The 14,915-nt window shown below is 34.7% G+C and overlaps 1 protein-coding gene across 6 annotated transcripts in view; it reads left to right on the forward strand.

Moving 5' to 3' along the window:
• NAA16 (N-alpha-acetyltransferase 16, NatA auxiliary subunit) overlaps nucleotides 1-14,915 on the forward strand; it is a 62,389-nt gene that overhangs the window by 15,806 nt on the left and 31,668 nt on the right. For 3 of the 6 annotated variants that reach the window (XM_026493346.4, XM_026493347.4, XM_057308303.1), the window contains exons 7-9: nucleotides 1,379-1,498; nucleotides 3,893-3,988; nucleotides 9,560-9,666. In XM_026493346.4, the coding sequence (XP_026349131.1) occupies nucleotides 1,379-1,498; nucleotides 3,893-3,988; nucleotides 9,560-9,666 (323 nt within the window). Of the gene's footprint in view, nucleotides 1-1,378; nucleotides 1,499-2,531; nucleotides 2,559-3,892; nucleotides 3,989-9,559; nucleotides 9,667-14,915 lie in introns of all 6 variants that reach the window. The other 3 variants (XM_026493344.4, XM_026493345.4, XM_026493349.4) reach the window with 2 other exon arrangements.

The following is a 14,915-nucleotide window of genomic DNA, read 5'->3' on the forward strand; positions in this document are numbered from 1 at the left end:
GTAATAACTTGCCTGTGGTGGAAGCAGATAACAAAGGTTTTTAGAATTGAAAAATACATTTTTGTCTATTTACCTAGGGTAATTGGAGTAAAAATTGGACTAGCCAGAACTTAGTTTTGGAGGAGTTGGGCATGTTTATAGTTTTAAGTAGCAAACATTTATGTATATTCATTTGGTACCAAGCACTGTGCTAACCCCTTTAAATTAATTCATTTATCACAAAAGCAGACTGAGATAGTTGATATTTTATAGGTAAGTGAACATGGGAATTTTGTGTGAGAAACTGGTAAAACCGGAAATTACATCTGGTTAGTCTTCCTCTAGAGCTTGAATAATATATATAAATAGTAAAATAATAGTATATAATAACTACTTCAATATATTGTCTCCTCCAAGATGATAAAACCTGAAATAGTACATTGAAGACATTTCAAAGGGTTATTTCTTTGAAAAAGATTTTTTGGGGAAGGGAAAGTCTTAGCGATAGGAAGTTGAGATATATCCTTTTTTGAGAATCTCCCTTTTATCTTGGATTAGATGTGCTTTCCATTATATCTGAGAAGTTTAAATATTCATTTCCCATGCCTACTTTCTTTTTTCTTCTTCTTTTTTTTTTTTAATGATTTACTTATTTATTTGAGAGAGTGCGCTCGCGCCTGCACGAGCAGAGTATGGGGGGAGAGGGGGAGAGAGGGAATCTTCAGCAGATTCCCTGGGGGGAGTCAGGTCAGCCCTTCAACCAATTGAGCCACTCAGGTGCCCCTCCCGTGCCTATTTTCAATTTGTGTGGCTTAGTAAAAGGATTTGAACCTTAGGGGCAACCCACATGTGAACCTGATTTGTGTGGTTTCTTGCTGTAAAGTGGTACTTAGGTTTTTGTTTTACTGATTTAAACTTCTCCAATTTTAGTGACGTCTAAAGGAAACTATGAGAATTGAATGGAGAATTGTTTAATATATGAATTGATCAGGAAGAATACATTCAAATCTAGCAGTAGGAATATAGGGATGTTTCAATTAGAATTATTTACCAATCTGTGGAGGGAGTCTTTAATTAATCTTAAAGAGTATATAAAAATGTGCACAATACAGATATTTTCACTAAGAACTTAATATCCTATCTGTATATTTGGGGTGCAGAAGGGAGCCAGAAATGAATGTTAGTATAATCGAATGTGTAAATGAAGGTTCATTTCTGAAGACAAGCTGTGAATTAATCTGTGTTTAGTTGTATAAAATGCAACATGCCCAAAGGGAAGCACATAAGGTTCTGTCTTTCGTAAACATCTATTATGCTAATAACGCTTAGTGAAATCTGTGAGATCAGAAAGGTATTTAATGTTTAAGTAAAATGAATGTGAATTTAAACTTAATTTTAGGGGAAATGCTGTTGAAATTGGGAAGATTAAAAGAAGCCAGTGAAGTATTCAAAAACTTGATTGATCGGAATGCAGAAAATTGGTGTTATTATGAAGGCTTGGAAAGAGCTCTGCAACTTAGTATGTAATGATTTTTCTCCTCTACCTAATCTTAACCAGTATTTGAAGTAAATGCACAGTTGTAATAATATTTGAGGACAAAAAAGCATTTATTTTTCCATTTAGGAAGATCATGGGTTAAACATGGCAGTGAAGAGGAATTTAGATATTTGATTATACTTAAGTGACAAATGCTCACAGATAATTTTAAGTTCCTTGACCCCCCAAAATGTTACCAATTTATACTAACTTGAGACTGGGGAAGAAAGCGAGCATTCCCTCTCTGGGAAATTTAATATTTTTTAAAGAATTAGAGGTTTGTTACCCTCAGCCTTTAAACATAAGAATTAGGCCAAAGAAATTTTGCTGAGGGTATGTAGTGTACAGCATCAACATGCAAATTATTCTCTTAATTTCAAACTAGGTTAATTTGTGTAGAGCAACATTTTACATATTTTCTTTTCAAATTAGGTAACCTGTCCTTTTTAGAAATCTGCAGTATTTTTCCAAATTTTCTCATAATTAAATGAAAAGAGCAGTAATAGTCCTAATAGATTTACTTGGATAAAAACATGGCTGAAATAATTATGAAAATATGGCTCAAGGGGGTTGAAACAGCAGAACTTTTAAATTTAAAAAATATGGTAAAAATAGGTAGCTATTCATATTCATTTATAGAAGTATGAGCTATGAGAAAAATTTGTTGTACCCTAATCACTATTACAGATTAATCCAGGTTTTCTGTGTTTAAAATTTAGTATCACAAATCATTAATTTTTTCCCTTAAATTGTTTTTAAGAAAATGATGAAAATTAAAATATGAATTAGATCAATAATTTGTGTTTTTTAAAAATCAGGACAAAAGTCATATGTTTGAAGGTTGGAAAGGTGAGATAACTATAATGTTTTTCTTTAAACTATCAGTTACTGACATGTAGTTTATAACACAGATATTTAAATGTTTAGTAAAATGAGTATATGTTCCATGTCAAGATCCATGCTTACTATAAAATGTATTGATTACAAAACTAATTACATTACTTTATCTTTTTAGGTTCCTTAGGACCTTTTCTCCCCCATGGTAAGTTCTGGAGCTCCAACTTGTGACTTCAAATAGGGCGTTGAAATGGTTTGGTTTTGTCTTAATTTTACTACATTTGTAAGACTTGTTATATCTGGTATAGTGGAGAATTTTTTTTTATTCTCTTAAGAGTAGGCCTAAATATGAGACCTGCTTATTTAAAATATGCAGCAAATAGTCTTTGTGTAAAAAAAATATAGTGTTCATGTAAATTTTAGTATAAGGGTCCTTGATATTTCTTGAAGTCTCCAAATTGTTGACAGAATATGAAAATTATCTTTCCTATATCCCAGATTTTGAATCCCAGCACATTGGAGCTCCAAAACATACTACTGGGGGAAGGAAAGAGTCTAAACAAAATCAAACATTACTTTTTTAAGTATTGTATTTATAATCTTGATAGTGAACACTGCACTTAGTACAGAGATACCTTGATCGCTAGCATCAAGCGTTCTTACAATAATATTTCTGTTTTCTGAATTAAAATCAATTAAAAACCTTATAGTTTAAAATCAGGTTTGTTTGCTTTTTCTTAAAATTATCCTGTAAGTTGCCTTATTGCTTATATGAAATAATGCATATAATCTCTCTTTGAAAATTATGCAGGATATTATTTTAGAATAACGAAGTAGACCCAGATCATACTTTGCAAGTTGTTATTGCAGAGTAACATGTAGTTTATATATAGATCCTCTATTGAGTGCTATAAAATTAGGTTGGTTGGGAGGGAAGACACAACTCTCTTTTAGAAGTATATTTTATATCATTGTATTTACAGGGAGAAATAATTGCCACTTTAAACAATCTGTACTAGTGGGGTTCTTTTTAATGGATTTACATTGAAGATTTTAAGTGTCAAAGCTACCTTAAAAATTTAGTTCATTTTTTAAACTATAAAACATTGACATTCTTGATGCTGAAACCTAATCAGTAAGCGTTACAGCCTTTTCTGGGGATGTGTGTAGGCTTCACCGAGCTAGAGAAGTTGTGTAACAAAAGTTACAAAGGAGCACTTTCTTTCCGTGGGTTGTGCACTAAGGAATGTAAGAGAAGCGCTGTGTATCTTGAGTCTTTGTGTCTTGTATGCGTATGATTTGAGTTGGATGTAGACTCCCTTGTGATGAAGTTTTGGGTTCCTGTGGAGATTGGGTTTAAAGTGGTGTTTTGCTGATCATATTATTTCACCACCAGTGTTTTTAATGTTTAAAAAAATTGAGCGCAGCTTTAATATTGACAATGCAACCTTTATTTATAACGATTTTTAACGTTTATTAGCATTTTATCATAGATAAAATTCTGATGCTTTGAATCTCACACATATTTACTGATAATAGGCACTTTAGAAGAGAGGCTTCAGATTTATGAAGAAATTAGTAAGCAGCACCCCAGAGCAATTTCACCTAGAAGATTACCTTTGAATCTTGCCCCAGGTAATATTAGGATATCTTTTGTAACACTGATTATTTGTTATTCAACATCATTCACATTTAAAAAACTTGTTTCTGGTACAGAGTTTACTTTACATCTACACCAGTCTTGGGGGTGGGAACGATGAGTTGTGAACTTACTGTGCATGTGTTAATAAGAGTGTTTAGCGTGTAGCTCAATGTTGGTTTCAAGTATCAGAAGTTATCTATATAAGATTGTTTTTCTTACGTGACTTTAAATATTAAACACCAGATTTAGAAGATAAATTAAGTGCCCTGGAATTGATGACAAATTACATGTGAGGTATTGTGATTTAAGCGGTAGAAGTTTTGAAGTTTTAGGTTTTCTTTTTAGAGCATAAATTCACAGAAAGCGTGGTGAGCCGCCACAGTGTTGAAGAACATCGCCATTCCCTTGAAGGCCCTCTCTCAAAGTTGTCCGCTGTCCTGAAATTTGCCTGTGCATGCTGTTGTTTTTAGAGAGCTCCATGTATTTTGTATCTCTAGAAAAACAAAACAACCCCCCTCCCTGCTTTTGTACTTGATGTAAATACCTGTGGCAGGTATTGCGACTCGCTTTTATTGAAGAGCAGTATATTCATGACCTGGATCCAAGTGGTGCAGGCAGTGGAACCCCTTCGCTTTGGGGCCGTAGAGGAGGTAAAAGTATATTCGTTCTTCAGGTAGTTAATATCTTTGTTGATGATTTTATAGAAAATTGTGCCTTTTTCTTAAAGTTGTCTCTATTTTTAGTTGAAAGTGCTATAGATTATTATTTATTGGGACTTCTCGAATGTCTTTTGATACAAGTCACCCTAGAAAACTAATGCAACTGAAAAAAATCTACTCTAGGCATGGGGTGAGGAGGCAGTATATTTTCTAATGAATTTTCATCTATAGTGGAAATATTTAAATAATTGGGTTATAATTTTCTTTATCAAAAGGTTCGTGGAAATTGAAAAGTTTTTTAGTTGATTGACTTTAAAAATATATGAAGTACCTGTTAGAAATGTATTATGTTAGACAGTTGGTACGAGTTTGTTGTAAACAGTTCATGTTCCACTAGTGCATCTTAGTGCGCTGGTGCATCTCAGATGATAAATAGTATTCTTCTGATCCTCCCATTTTTGTTTCCGCTTTATGAAATATTGAAAGCAGATTTCCCTGGTGTTTTTCAGGGAACATTAAGCTCAAGTGGATAGTATCAGGCTCAGTGGGGAGGGTAACTGTTATGCTGAGATACTCTTCAGTCAAGTGAGTTGGGGAAATTTTGGGTTGAACCCAGCAGTTAGGTTTCTGACTTGTTAGAACTTTGGGGACTTGTTAGAACTTTGATACATGCATTGTGAATTTCTGAGATGGGATCTCCTGTGCAAGGAGGAGCATTCCCATAGTAAAAGTGTTTTATTGAAGATGCTTGGCCCCATGTTTCTGTATGTCTTTTTTTAAATAACAGCTTTTGAAATATAATTCACATACCATTAAATTCACTTTTTAAAGTATGCAGCTCAGTGTTTCAGTGTATTCATGGAATTGTGCAACCATTATCACTCTCTGGTTTCAGAAAATTTTCATCACTCCCAAAAGAAACCTCACACTCGTTAGTGGCCACTCCCCGCACGCCCAGTACCAGGCAACCACTAATCTACTTCCGGAACTTGTGCATTTGCCTGTTTTGGACATGTCCTAGAAGTGGAATCATACCATATGTGGCCTTTTGTGTCTGGCTTCTTTTTTTAAATCAGTCTGTGTGTGTCTTATGTCACATTGTGAGTGGGGATATTCTGTTCATTTGGAGCTTTCAAATGCATTCATTTGACTCCTAGGAAAGAAAGAAATCTCATTTAACTTTAAGATTATTAACAAGATATCTTAGGTCTCTTGTTCCTTTATGGAACATGGAGCTTCAAATTTATAGTGCCCCAATTTTTTTCATAGTTCAGAAAGTTTGCTGAAAGCTCTTAGTACATGATAGGAAATATATTTTTACTGAAAGACAGCTTGGAACCAACTGTGGATTGTAGAGTGCGATTTCGGTTTAAGTGGAATTATCCTGGACCCTCTGGGCATTCTGTCTTTGAAATGCTAAAGGTATCTTTATACAAGATGGGGCTCAGTTGAAGGGTCTGATGGTGTGGGCTTCAAGATCGACATCACTGTGAGGTCCTAACACATACGGATTTACAAAGCACCAGTGAGCATAAATAAAATTATACGGATACCTAATTATACCTGTGTAGAAGCCTTCATGGTGTTTTGCCTCTCTAGAAATATTTTTATGTATAATAAGAAAGATATCTTGGCATTATCAAAAGCAATAAGATTTTTATCAAAGAAACATGATGGAACTTGAGAATGTAAGGTGAAAGTTTTGAAAAAAAGGTTTTTCAGTTTTTAGATTAAAAGGCTTAAAACTATTGAGTAGTGAACACAGTAGTCCTAGGTAGATTTTCCAACAGCCTAAAACACTAAGTGCTGTGAAAATAATGCAGGAATATAGCTACTTTTCCAAAGAACTAGTTTAATTCATCATTTTCTGTTCTATTATGCAGGTGAGCGAGGGAGGGAGATGATTCCAGAGTATTAAATACAAGCTTCTAATCAAATTTTGCTCCATTCGGATATACTACTTATAACATTATATAAATTTAAGGTGTACAGCTGTTGATTTGGTACATTTATACATTATAATATTACCATAGTGGTATCATAGCGTATTAGCTAACACCTCCATCAGGTCACATAATTATCGTTTCTTTTTTATAGTGGGAACATTCTCCATTATTTAGAATAAATTCCCAGTGAATCATACAGTCTTATCTTGCTGATTGTGTTAATTATTTTAGCAGTGGATTTTGAGACAGCAATTTTTATTTGAATCCACACTGTACATCCAGAGAAGAATTAGCATAGCATCTGTAGACAGATGACCTGTTTGGTAAAAAGCTGTAATGCTAAACAGGCACATAATGAGTGATGGTCTTTTCCCCTAAAGGAAGGACTGGCGTGGGAGGGGGTGTGGCTACTAAAAATCATTTAAAAATAACTAGGAAGAAGATTGTTTTTGTGAAAGGGTTTTTCTTATGCCTAAAGAAAGCATTTATGAGATGGGCAATGGTAAGTAGTTTTGGAATATAGTGTGTGACGGAGCATTTGAGTAGCTATCTGTAGGCTTCTTGTTTAGGTAATGCATTCTTACAGTTCCAGATAAAAGATTATAAAAGGGTTTTTAAGTGCAAAGTTTTTTCTTGTTTATCCCCTAACCACCAAGTTTACTTCTCTAGAGGCTGCCATTGTTACCAGTAAGTAGCATATTCTTGCATAAATTGTGCATATACAAGCAAAAATGTATGAGGTGAGGGTTTGTGTATAGCTGTCCTTTTTTCTCCCTCCTCTGTTCAAAAGTGGTAATAGCATAGATTGCTGTGCGCTTGGTTTTTCTCTTCTGTATCTGTACTTATATTCCCACAGAAAGAACTCCCTCCTTCTTTCTCGTAGCCGCACAGTCTAAATAACAGTTTAAGGGGAGATGAGGCTTTCAGTATTATGGATAATCGAGAGTTGAGTATATTGTATTTTAACTCCAGTCTGCCAGGGTGGTCCGAATTGACTGAGAAAGTTGACCAAGAAGAGGAGTTGAGAATAGCCATGAAGATAAAATGCTTGTTTTCTCAGCTGATGTCAGCAAATATGGAAAAGACTCTTTCTTTTTTTTTTAAGATTTAATTTTATTTATGTATTTGAGAAAGAGAGCAAGCACGAGCAGGGGGGAGGGGCAGAAGGAGAAGCAGACTTCCCACTGAGCATGATCCCAGGATTCCAGGATCCCTGGGATCATGACCAGAGCTGAAGGCAGATACTTAACTGACTAGGCCACCCAGGCACCCCAGGAAGAGATTCTTAACTATAGAAATACAGTAGCTGTCAGATATCAAGGCCTCTCACGATAGACATTTATTGAGTGGTTACTTTATGCTGGACGCTCTTTTTACTGCTATGTACTGATCTGGTTTGAGCCACGCAGGAGTAGTCTTGAGGCTGCTGGCGTTGTTGCCCTCACCTGCAATGGGGAAAGTGACGATTTTAGGGGACAGGTTACTTGGCCAGGGTCACACACATAGGAGGTGGAAGAATGCACATTTCTCTAAGTACCTGCATCTCACTGTCCACCACAATATTGTTAACTTTTGCCTTATGTCAGAGAAAGTGCTAGAAAGACTTGAGCTCTGGAACTACTTTTGAGTTTTAAAGAAGTAGTGATATATATTTAACCCAGAGTGAAATTTTGTGTTGTCTTGGTAATCTGATTTTCAAAACACTTAACACTTTGTGTATGATCTAATAAAAGATTAGAGATTATCTAAAAACAGTCTTTATAGTAACTTGAGTTAACGAATGTCGAACCTGTTTTTGATAAACTTTCCTTCCCCTCAATAAAATTTAATATCTTTTTCAAATTCTTATGACATCAAATTATATCAAGTACGCATGTTTTGCTCATATAACCAGTCACAACAAATAAAAAGAAACACTTAGGCTTGTTAGTATTTTTTTGTCAAGTGTTGTGATTCATAATAAAACCTTAAGAGGTAGTTTCAGTAGTTTTACTTTAGATGAAGCCATTTATGACATATGTATCTTTTTTTTAAAAAATGAGTGAACAAATCCATGTCCTTATATATTAACTCTTCCTCTCAAAAAAGTTAAAGCTTTAACTAAGTTAAAGGTCATGTTGTATTTAAAATTAAAATTTTTCCAATATTTTCTGCTTCCAGAAAGTGATGCCAAGTTTTTTTGTAAGGGTTTAACAATAATAGAATTATTTACTTGATGTTGCAAATAGGGTATTTATTTTAATTCTAATGTTAAAATGCTCTGGGGCTCAGTCTAATGTCTAATAAAAGTTTATTTTACTTATTATCCATCTTACCCACTGGAATGTTAAGTTCCATGAGGGTAGGATTTTATTTTAATTGTTTTAATTACGGCTCTATCCTTAATACCTAGAACAGTGCCTGACACATGGCGGGTGCTTGAAAGAGGATTGCGGAATGAGTATTGAAGTAAGCACTAGTTGATTTGGAGAACATTTCAAATTCTGCTTTCGTGCGTAAAAAGATATTTTGGCTGCTAACTGAATATAGTGCTGGTTACAATAGAATCTTTTTATAGTTTGCAGAGTGCTTTATAAAGTATCTGCAAATGAGGACTAAGTCTGTGCTAGTCAGTGAGATTAGGAAGGAGACTTGCTATGGGGACTATATTCAGAATGGATAGTAAGTAACTTTTTCCTCTCTACTTAAAGCTGCACAATCATTTTGTTTACTTCTCTTTTGAAGTGTTCTTTGAAGATATTTTAAACCTAGATCTAGGGAAAAGTAGAGTTGCCAACTAAGATATTTAGTATTATCCTTTTTTGGTGGTAACCATCAAGTAATAATGCTGACAGACTTTTGGGTTTAAAAATAGGATGGGGGATCATTATTTTTGAGGGAGCTTTATTTTTATTTGTAAAATCATTTTGAGAACTGTTTGCATCAATTGAAGTATAACAAAGTACACTTTTGTTTCTAGGTGAAAAATTTAGAGAACTAATGGATAAGTTCCTGAGGGTTAACTTCAGTAAAGGCTGCCCACCCTTGTTTACTACTTTGAAATCTTTATATTACAATACAGAAAAGGTAAAATTTGGTCTTTATTCAGTTTTGCTATAATCTTTTTACTAACTTATGATAGAAAGATTTCCATGTAAATAATATGCTATGATTTAATAATTTTCTCTATTCTAGTAATATATTCACCTTAGTTTAATCATAGATGAATATATGTATGTAGGATAAATACTATCAAAGGAAATGTCAATCTGTGAAATTTACAGAATAAAGGCTTTTATAAAAGCACTAAGATTATAAAGGTTGTTGTTTTTAATGGGTATACTTTTCTTGTAGACTTTTAAATTTGATATTGACACTAGAAGTCTATATTTAAGTATTTCATGATGTATTATTTCATAGTTTTTGGATTTTTAAAGTTTGTTTTGCATGCTTTTAATGTTAGAGCTTAGATAATTGAGTTAGTGCAACAAAATGCCATTTGGTCTACAGAGTATTATTAGTTTTAACTAGTAAGCAACATTTTAATAAATAAGGATAGTTTTGGCTCATTCTTGCATAAGGAGAATAATATTTTTCTACCTTTAAAATTAGAAAATAGGCACTTGAAAATAGGTCTTAAATTAGGTAATTGGAAAATTAAAAACAAATAGAAAACAAGTTATACTTCTGTTTCCAGGCATTGTTTTCTCTTTCTTAAGGTATAAAGTCTTGTGTTCTTTTCTGTAGTCAGAATTTCTGAAAGCTACTAGTGGATAAAGAGAAGATTTTATTAGAAGTGCTAAAATATTTGTAGTGAAACCTGTCAATTATGAGTTTAGTTTTTACCCATAATTTGTAAACTAGCAGTAATCGTGAATATAAAATATTGAAAACAAGGTCAATGATAGGTGGTATAACTGATTGACACTTTCTTTTCTGGGGAAGCAGTTTTCATAAACAAAATGGGACAACTGATAATATTTAGTGCTCCATAAGTAAAAGGTGTCATTTATATTTTTTAAAAAGTTTCTAGTTCGTTAATGTCTGTAGTATGCTTTATTTGACTGTAGTAGCACTGCTGTCACTTTTTGGTAAATAGTGTTTGATTCATGTGAAAACATGGAACAGTGCCTACCAATAATTTCTGTAAGTTATTTAAAATAACATTTGCCAAAATTCCTCCCTTACTCTTTTGGGCAAGGGTGAGAGAAGAAAGGTGAGATGAGACGTCAGAAATAATAGAGAACTTACATGTGTGAGTTTGAATACAGGTTTCTCCTGCCACCTGAAAGTAGAGCGTTCCTATGAAATTTCTCATAAGCTGAAATGGTGTAAAGTTTGAAGAGCAATTGGCATTAATTTATATGGAGAATCTCTTGAACATTAATTTATATTTGAAAATTTTTTGATATTCCCAGGCCCAAAAATGACCTTTCTTTGGCTTTTCTAATGTCTTAGGACACATCTTGCTAACAGATACACAAAATAAATTGAGATAAAGCACAAATGCTTACAGACACAGTTCACATCTATGGTGACTTGATGCTGAGTGTCCTTCCTGAGAGACTGGGCTTGGTGGTGTCCCTCTAGATGTTCAGAGTGCGGGATGCCTATACGGGCTCACTGCAAAACAAATCCTGAGCACTGTTTTCACTTTTTGCCTTTTTTTGTGAAAGCAAAGATTCCAACATCGGTCTTTGGTAAAAGTGAAGTGGTATCACGAGAGGTGTGAGCTTTTGAAAAGCCCGGGACACCTGTACTACTTTTGTAATAACATCTTGCAGCAGCTTCTGAATACAGTGCTCTTTAAAGGATTTGTTCCTCTTAGGCCATTGAGCATTCACGGGCTCTCTCAGTTTTCACAAGGGGCACAGACTTTTCTTTTCTTTGTTTGAAAGATTTTATTTATTTGACAGAGAGAGAGCACACAGGCAGGGGGAATGGGAGAGAGAGGAACAGACTCCCTGCTGCAGGGAGCCAGATGTGGGGCTCAGTCCCAGGACCCCAGGATCATGACCTCAGGGCAGATGCTTAACTGACTGAGCCACCCAGGCGCCCCAGAATTTTCTTTTTTCTTTCTTTTTTTTTTTTTTAAAGATTTTATTTATTTATTTGACAGAGATAGAGACAGCCAGCGAGAGAGGGAACACAAGCAGGGGGAGTGGGAGAGGAAGAAGCAGGCTCATAGCAGAAGAGCCTGATGTGGGGCTCGATCCCATAACGCTGGGATCACGCCCTGAGCCGAAGGCAGACGCCCAACCGCTGTGCCACCCAGGAGCCCCCAGAATTTTCTTTTTTTAAAATCCCTCCGGTATTGACCCCAAATTACCATCCTAAAGATGTGAAGCATTTGTTGGTATTTTATACAGCATGGAAATTGCATTTTTAAAGAAGGCACTGAGAATGTATTAATTTATATAGGAACCTTTGACATCTCTTTAATGTTATTTTTAAGCCTGAAACAGGAATGTTTACCCAGTGCTTTTGAGTACTGAATTAAACCACAGAAAATTGAGTTCAGGTTATCAGAACTTAGTATGCTAAGAAAAAATGTACAAGCATGGGAAATGCTTTTCAAATAGTTTTGGTCACATGTATTTGTGACTTCTAAGGGTATTTTTAAAATTGACTTCTAACCAGTCTTTTAGCTGAACACTGCATTTGAACTCTGGAGGGGGTACTTAGAAGAGATTAAGGCTGATAAACAATTATGGTTTCATAAACTTCCAAGTCTTAAAGAATGATCCAAGTCAGGTAGCATGAAAATAAAATAATCTTTTGAAGTTAGCCCAGGATGTAGTACAATTGTAAAAAAAAGTATTTTTAAAATGTCTGCAGCATTTTAAATTGTGCATATGCAATTTAGAAGCAGGGAGAGCATTTTTTGTGTAATTCCTGTCAGGGTTTTTCCCCTGTGAATTTATTTGTGGTATCTATATGTAGCTGTAATAATTTTTGACCATAAAGTTTTGTTTTTCCTTTTTCCCCCTGCAAGTTCGTAAGCATTTTATGTGTTATTGTATAGTCTTATCTTCCTCTTTGATGACTGCATGCTCTTTTATCGGAGTCATACCTCCATTGTTGACCTTTGGTTTTCCAAGCTTTCACCGTTAAAAAAAAAAAAAAAACATTATAAATAACTTTGAACACATAGCTTTACTCAGGACTGTTTCCTTCTCACAAATTCTTAGAATAAACTAACAGGTAAAAGGTATGTACATTTTGTGGTTCTCAATAAGCGTTGTACTTCGGTTTCTAGGAGGTTTTAGACCCCAGTTTGTATTATCACTACCAGTGTGTGTGTGTGGAAGGTTCACTGTACCCTCACCAGCGTTAGATACTCTTAAATGTTTTACCTTCTTGTGTTTGCTTTCCCATGGATATAGTTGTTTTTTTTTTTTTTAACATAAAGAGATTAAAAATGTAATATAACAAGGTTTGTTGATCTTTGTTTCTATTAGGGAAGTTCATCTATTGTTTTAGAAACAGTTTGGAAGGTCCTCTTTCTCTAGGGCAGTATTTCTCAAGTTGCAATGAGGGAGGGGATTTTGTTCCTGAAGGGATATTTTTGGTTATCACCACTGTGGTGATAGAGGCCAGGGATGCTGCTAAACGTTCTGCAATGTGCAAGACAGCTCCACAGCAAAGAATTCCATTAGTGACCTCTTGGGCTAGATAATTTGTCATAGGGGACTGTCCTTAGCGTTATAGGATATTTAGCAGTGTCCTTGGCCTCTACCAACTAGATACCAGTAGCTTCCCCCCAGTATTTTTGTTGTTGTTAATAGCTTTATTGAGATACATATCTACCTACTTGAAGTGTACAATTCAGTGATTTTTAATATATTCAGAGTTTTGTAACCATCACCACAGTGTAATTTTAGAAAATTTTCATCACCTCAAAAAGAAATCCCATCCCCTCTAACATTAGGTAACCACTAGTCTACTTTTTTTTCTATGGATTTTTCTGTTCTGGGCATTTCATACAAATGGAGTAATATAATATGTGAGCTTTCATACTCTATTGTTTTTTATTTAGCATGATATTTTCATCCATGTGGTAGCATGAATGACTACTTCATTCTCTTTTATCACCAAATAATATCCCATTGTGTGGCTATACCACATTTTAGCAGTCGATGGATACGTTGATTGTTTCTACCTTTTAGTTATTATGACTAATGGTGCTGTGAATATTTGTGTGCAAGTTTTTACGTGTACATTTCCTTTTTTTTTTTTTTTAAGATTTTATTTATTTGAGAGAACACACATGAGCAGGGGGACAGGCAGAGGGAGAGGGACAAGCAGAGTCCCTGCTGAGCGGGGAGCCCAATGCGGGGCTCGATCCCAAGACTCTGAGATCATGACCTGAGCCGAAGTCATATGCTTAACAGACTGAGCCACCCAGGTGCCCCTACATGTACCTTTTCATTTCTCTTAGGTATATATACCCAGGAATGGAATTGCTAGTTCAAATGGTAACTCTGTGTTTGCACTTTAAAAAGACTGCCAGATTGTTTTCCAAAGTAACTATACCATTTTACATTCCCACAAGCAGTATATGAGGATTCTGATTTCTATATATTCTCACCAATAATCCACTTGTTATTATTTGGCTTTTGATTATAGCCATCCTAGTGAGTGTAAAGTCATCTCTTGTGGATTTGGTTAGCATCTCCCTGATGAACCAATGATGTTGAACAGCTTTTCATGTGCTTATTGGCCATTTGTAAATCTTCTTTGGAGAAATGTCCATTCAGACCCTTTGGGTTATTTGTCTTTTTATTATTAAGTTGTAAGAGTTCTTTGTATATTGTAAATTTATGTTCCTTATCAGAGAAATGATTTGGAAATATTTTCTACCATTCTGTGGGTTGTCTTTTCACTTTCTTGGAAGTATCCTTTGATGACAAAACTTATAGTTTTCATGAAGTCCAGTTTATCTTTTTTCCCTTTTGTTGCTTGAGATTTTGTGTCATATCTAAGAAACCATTTCAAATCTAGGGTCATGAAGATTAATATATATCTACTAAGAGTTTTATATTTTTAGTTCTTTCATTGAGGTCTTTGATCCATTTTGAGGTCATTTTTGTATATGGTGTGAATCAGGAGTCCTGCTTTTGCATGTGACTATCCAGTTTCCCAGCACCTTTTGTTGAAAAGACTCTTCTTTCTCTATTGAAAGGTCTTGGCAGTTTTGTTGAAAATAAATGGACCACAGTGAAGGTTCATCTCTGGACTCTCAATTTTATTTCACTAATCTATATGTCTGTCCTGATGTTAGTACCACATTGTCTTGATTACTATAGCTTTGGGATAGGTTGAAATTAGGAAGT

Source organism: Ursus arctos, unplaced genomic scaffold (genome assembly GCF_023065955.2).
Source record: "Ursus arctos isolate Adak ecotype North America unplaced genomic scaffold, UrsArc2.0 scaffold_10, whole genome shotgun sequence".
Classification (NCBI taxonomy): Eukaryota; Metazoa; Chordata; class Mammalia; order Carnivora; family Ursidae; genus Ursus; species Ursus arctos.